Source organism: Apteryx rowi, unplaced genomic scaffold (genome assembly GCF_003343035.1).
Source record: "Apteryx rowi isolate R43461 unplaced genomic scaffold, aptRow1 scaffold_2, whole genome shotgun sequence".
NCBI classification, from domain to species: domain Eukaryota; kingdom Metazoa; phylum Chordata; class Aves; order Apterygiformes; family Apterygidae; genus Apteryx; species Apteryx rowi.
In genome coordinates, this window is record NW_020448307.1 from 9,725,849 (window position 1) to 9,729,929 (window position 4,081).

Sequence of the window (4,081 nt, forward strand, 5' to 3'; positions counted from 1 at the left end):
CTCGGAGGTGCAGTTGCGGGTCTCGAGCTCGGGGCCGCGGCACTCCTGGCCGCCGTTGCGCGGCGCCGGCTCCGAGCACTCGCGGCTCCGCCAGTGCGTGCACTCGGCGCCGCACACTGACCACTTGCTCCACTCCGACCAGGCCCCGTCCACTGTGGGCACAGGGGTGGTCAGCGCCCGGCCGCGGGGCGCCCCGGCCTCCCCTGCCCCGCGGACGGGACGGAAGAGACGGACACACGGAGGGAGGGTGGGAGGACGACACAGAGGGCAGCGCTGGGGAGCAGCGGGGCGCCCAGCGCTCATGCAGGACACGAGTTTGTGCGTCCCAGGCAAGCCTTGTGCCGCGTTGCCCGGCGGGTACCTGGGCAGAGGGTGGTGCAGGCGCTTTTCTGCACGTTTTGGCCCTCACAGAAAGCGCCCCCGTTGAGGGGCGTGGGGTTGGTGCAAGTCCGGCTCCGCTTCTGCCAGCCCCGTCCACAGCTGGTGCTGCAGGCCGACCACTGCGTCCACGTCGACCAGCCGCCGTTCACTGGGTGGAAAGGGAGCCGTGAGCGCCCCGCCGTGCCGGCGCTGGCGCGCCGCGGGGCTGGCCGGGGGGACGACGACGACGACGACGGGGAGGGCGACACCGGGGCTGCACAGCGGGGCAGGGAGCGCGGCGCGGGGGCCCGGCGTGGCCGTACCGTAGACGGTGATGGCTGCGGAGGCGCTGCGCCGGCGGGCCACGATGTTTTTGGCCACGCAGGTGTAGTTGGCGGTGTCGGCCAGGCGGGCCTGGCGCACCACCAGGCTGTGCTCCGGCGTCACGTAGACGTTGGCGTCCAGCGCCGGGTCCACCAGCTCCTCGTTGCGCAGCCACTCCACCTGCGGGGCACGGGGACATCACCGGGGGCGCCCAGGCAGGGCCGGGGGACCCTGTTAGGGTGCCACCCCGGGGTGCCTCCACGGCTCACCTCGGCGGGGGGGATGCCCTCGGGCGGCCGGCACTGCAGCACGATGCCCTGCTCAATGGAGACCTCCCTGGCCATGGGCTCCTGCTCAAAGTTCTTGCGGAGATCTGGGGAGGCACAGGGTGAGCGGGGCTGGCAGGGGCCAGCGCCCAGCCGCCCCCGCCGAAGCGCCGAAGCGCCCACGCTGGCCAGGGATGCTCAGCCCACAGCACCACAGGCATCTCCATGCAGACACATGGGGGACCAGGCTGCTCCACTGCTGGGGACGCAGTGCCGCCGGAGAGCGCGGTGCGCCAGCACCGTGAGTGCTGCGCGGCAGACCGGGAGCCATGGCCCCAGGGGCCAGCGCGACACCTCCACCCCCCGGCCGGCCCGCGGCACTCACAGGCGATGCGCACGAAGGCCTTCTGGCTCTTGGTGGTGCCGGAAGAGCTCCAGGCCACGCACTGGCACCAGTACTCCTCCAGGCCGAAGATCTTCTCCACTTGCTGGCGGGAGATGTCGATGCGGACTTCCATCACGGGCAGCCCTGCAGCCGGGAAGGGGCCCGTCAGCACCGGCCACAGCGGCACACGGAGAAGGGTCCCTGCTGCTGGCCCTGCCATCACGCTGGGGCAGCTGGAGCACGGCCAGGTGGGTGTGCGGCAGGGCCGGCTCCTGCCCCAGGGACCCTGCAACGACCGTCCCCCTGCAGCCCTGGTGCCTCCGGCACCGCGCCACCCCCTGAAAGCAGCGTGCGGCTCCACGCCGTTCCCAGTGTCCTGGTGCAAGGTAAGTCGCGGCGAGCAAGGCAGCACCCGTTTCCCCGTGACGGCGCTCACCGGTGCTGCGGTCGGTGCTGTGCTGCGTGACGTGGTCGCCCTGGTGCACCCACTCCCCGTTGCACTTGAAGTAGATCTGGGTGGCGGGGGTGGCCCGGCAGGCCAGGCTCACCGGCTTGTTCTTCACGATGTAGACGTCCTCGGGCTCCAGCAGGAAGCGGGGCAGCAGGTCCGGGGACGCACCGGACACAGGGTTGGCCACGGTCGCGCTCTGCTGAGCACCTGCAAGGAGACGGGAGGCTCGGCCACGTCCACGGGCATGTGCCTGGTGTCCCCCTGTCCCCTGCCGGTGATGCAGCAGCCCCCCCGGCCCTGCTCATCCATCAGGGCGAGTAACGGCACGGTGGCTGCGCCCACTGAACCCGCACCAATCCCTCATGTCCGCGCTTAGCGCTAATGAAAAGGAAATGTAGTGTGACCAATAAGGGACATCGCTCACTCCGCCGGGGGCGCAGTGCAGCGCCCGCAGCCCCTCTTCGCCCCCGCGCCATGAGGCAGCCCTCCGGGGGAGGCCTCCTGCCCCCTCCCTGCGTCTGGGGCAGCACGCAGTGGCGCTGGCCGGCCCCGAACGCCTCCTCGGCCTGGTATCCCGGAGCTGCACACGTGGCCGCCGGGCGCCCTGGTCCATCGCGGGGTCGCCCATCCCTGGGMTCCACGCGGGGGGTGGCAGGTCACGGGCACAAGGACAGGCATCCCGCGGGGACGGCAGGGTCCCGGTGCTGCCTGCAACTCCCCCCAGCCCCCAGACGTGGCCATGCCAAACCCAGGGCTGGGTGGCCCGGCRGCCAGCACCTCCGCTGCCCTCCCCTGCCCGCGCGGGCGCCTGCTGCAGAAAGAGTTAATAAAACAGGGCCCTAAATAAGCATTTGATTAACAAACGATAAAATAGCGATTGTGTCACTGAATGAAGCTGTAATTGCTGCTGCTAATTGGCTGGTTAGGATTTAATAAGCAATTAAATGGAATGGAATGCGCAGTAATTAAGAGCCTTCGTTTGGCAACCGCACGCCCCCCCCCCCCCCCCCCCCACCGTGCCCCCGCAGCACCCCCCGCCCGCCTGGGGCCGGAGTCCCCCTGGGCGGCCCCGGCGCCCCATGCAGCCCTGCTGCCCCGGGAGCGGGGGGCACCGCGGGGCTTGGGCCACGCTGCTCCCCGCCGGCCGGGCGAGCCCCCGCGGGCCGAGGCGGCGGGCGCCGAGCGAGCCCGGCCGCGACGCCCACCGGGACGGCTGGCGGGCACCCGGCGCGGTGCGGCAGCTAATTTACGCCGGGAAGATAAACGGCCGCCATAACGCGCTGGTTATTACCCCATCAGCACTTTTACAATGTCGCTGGCAATTAATTTAATTAAAACCCCTGTCCGGGATATAACGGCGGTTCATATTTCACTGATTTAACAACCCCCCCCCCAAAAGCGCAGCCCGGGGCCGGCCCCGGGGTCGCGGTGCGGCCAGGCGCTGCGGTCCCCCACGCGCCGCGCGGCCGGCACAGACACCTGGCGCAGGGCTCGCCGCAGCGCCCGCCATGCAGCATGCCGCGAGCGGGGCGCCTGCCCCGCTCCCCCCGTCCCACCCCGGCATCCCCGGTGCCACCTGCGCCGGCACCCGCACCCGGCACGCCGCTGCCGGCAGGCTATGGACTGGCACAAACGCAATCAATCGCCCGAGACTTTATTTATTCAATAACCGGCTTGCCTCTGCACGGCAATAAAACAGCCTCTCCCCTGCCTGGCTGGGGCCGGCACGCCGGGTTAATGGGATAGCGGTTCTCCGGAGACCTGCCTTTTAATCACACGTGAAATGAGTAAGCGGGCTCTGAGCTGCGCATTTATCCATTGCGGCTGAGCGCAGGGGTGCGGGGAAGCCCGGGGCTGGGGGAGCGATGGGCTGGGGCAAGCCAGGACCCCCGGTGGGTGCAGCCCAGCACCGAGCGCCCCGGCCACCCCGAGCCACCCACCGAAGCGCGGTGCCGAGCGCCTCGGTCTCAGCCGCCCGCAGCGGCAGGCCCCGGCAGCAAATGAGGCTGGGGCCATGTGCCGAGCAGCGAGCAGAGCGTGGGGGGCCACCAGCCACCTGCAGAGCCCTGGGCAGGCTGCCGTGCTGCCGCTCTGCACCGCGCTGGGCACCGGCAGGGCTCTGCGCTGCAGCCTGGGCACGGCCAGCCCTGAGGCAGGGGCACCAACAGGCCCCAGCGGGGCCAGAGTCGTACCGCAAGGCAGGGGCTGGAGCTGGCCTGGAGCCCCCAGCGAGGGAGCGGCAGGGCTGCAGTGTGGGTGCCCCAGGCACCACGGCCACCCCAGGCACCACGGCCA

At 70.7% G+C, this 4,081-nt stretch overlaps 1 protein-coding gene across 1 annotated transcript in view; it reads right to left on the reverse strand.

Moving 5' to 3' along the window:
* The window catches only part of UNC5A (unc-5 netrin receptor A), a 5,659-nt gene extending 3,260 nt beyond the window's left edge, over window positions 1-2,399 (reverse strand). Inside the window, exons 1-7 of the mRNA XM_026063564.1 lie at window positions 2,375-2,399; window positions 1,772-2,083; window positions 1,336-1,479; window positions 954-1,057; window positions 684-864; window positions 362-529; window positions 1-152 (exon numbers count right to left, since the gene is read on the reverse strand). Coding sequence (XP_025919349.1) covers window positions 1-152; window positions 362-529; window positions 684-864; window positions 954-1,057; window positions 1,336-1,479; window positions 1,772-2,083; window positions 2,375-2,399 — 1,086 coding nt within the window. The remainder of the gene's footprint in view (window positions 153-361; window positions 530-683; window positions 865-953; window positions 1,058-1,335; window positions 1,480-1,771; window positions 2,084-2,374) is intronic.
* Window positions 2,400-4,081: the final 1,682 nt, after the last annotated feature.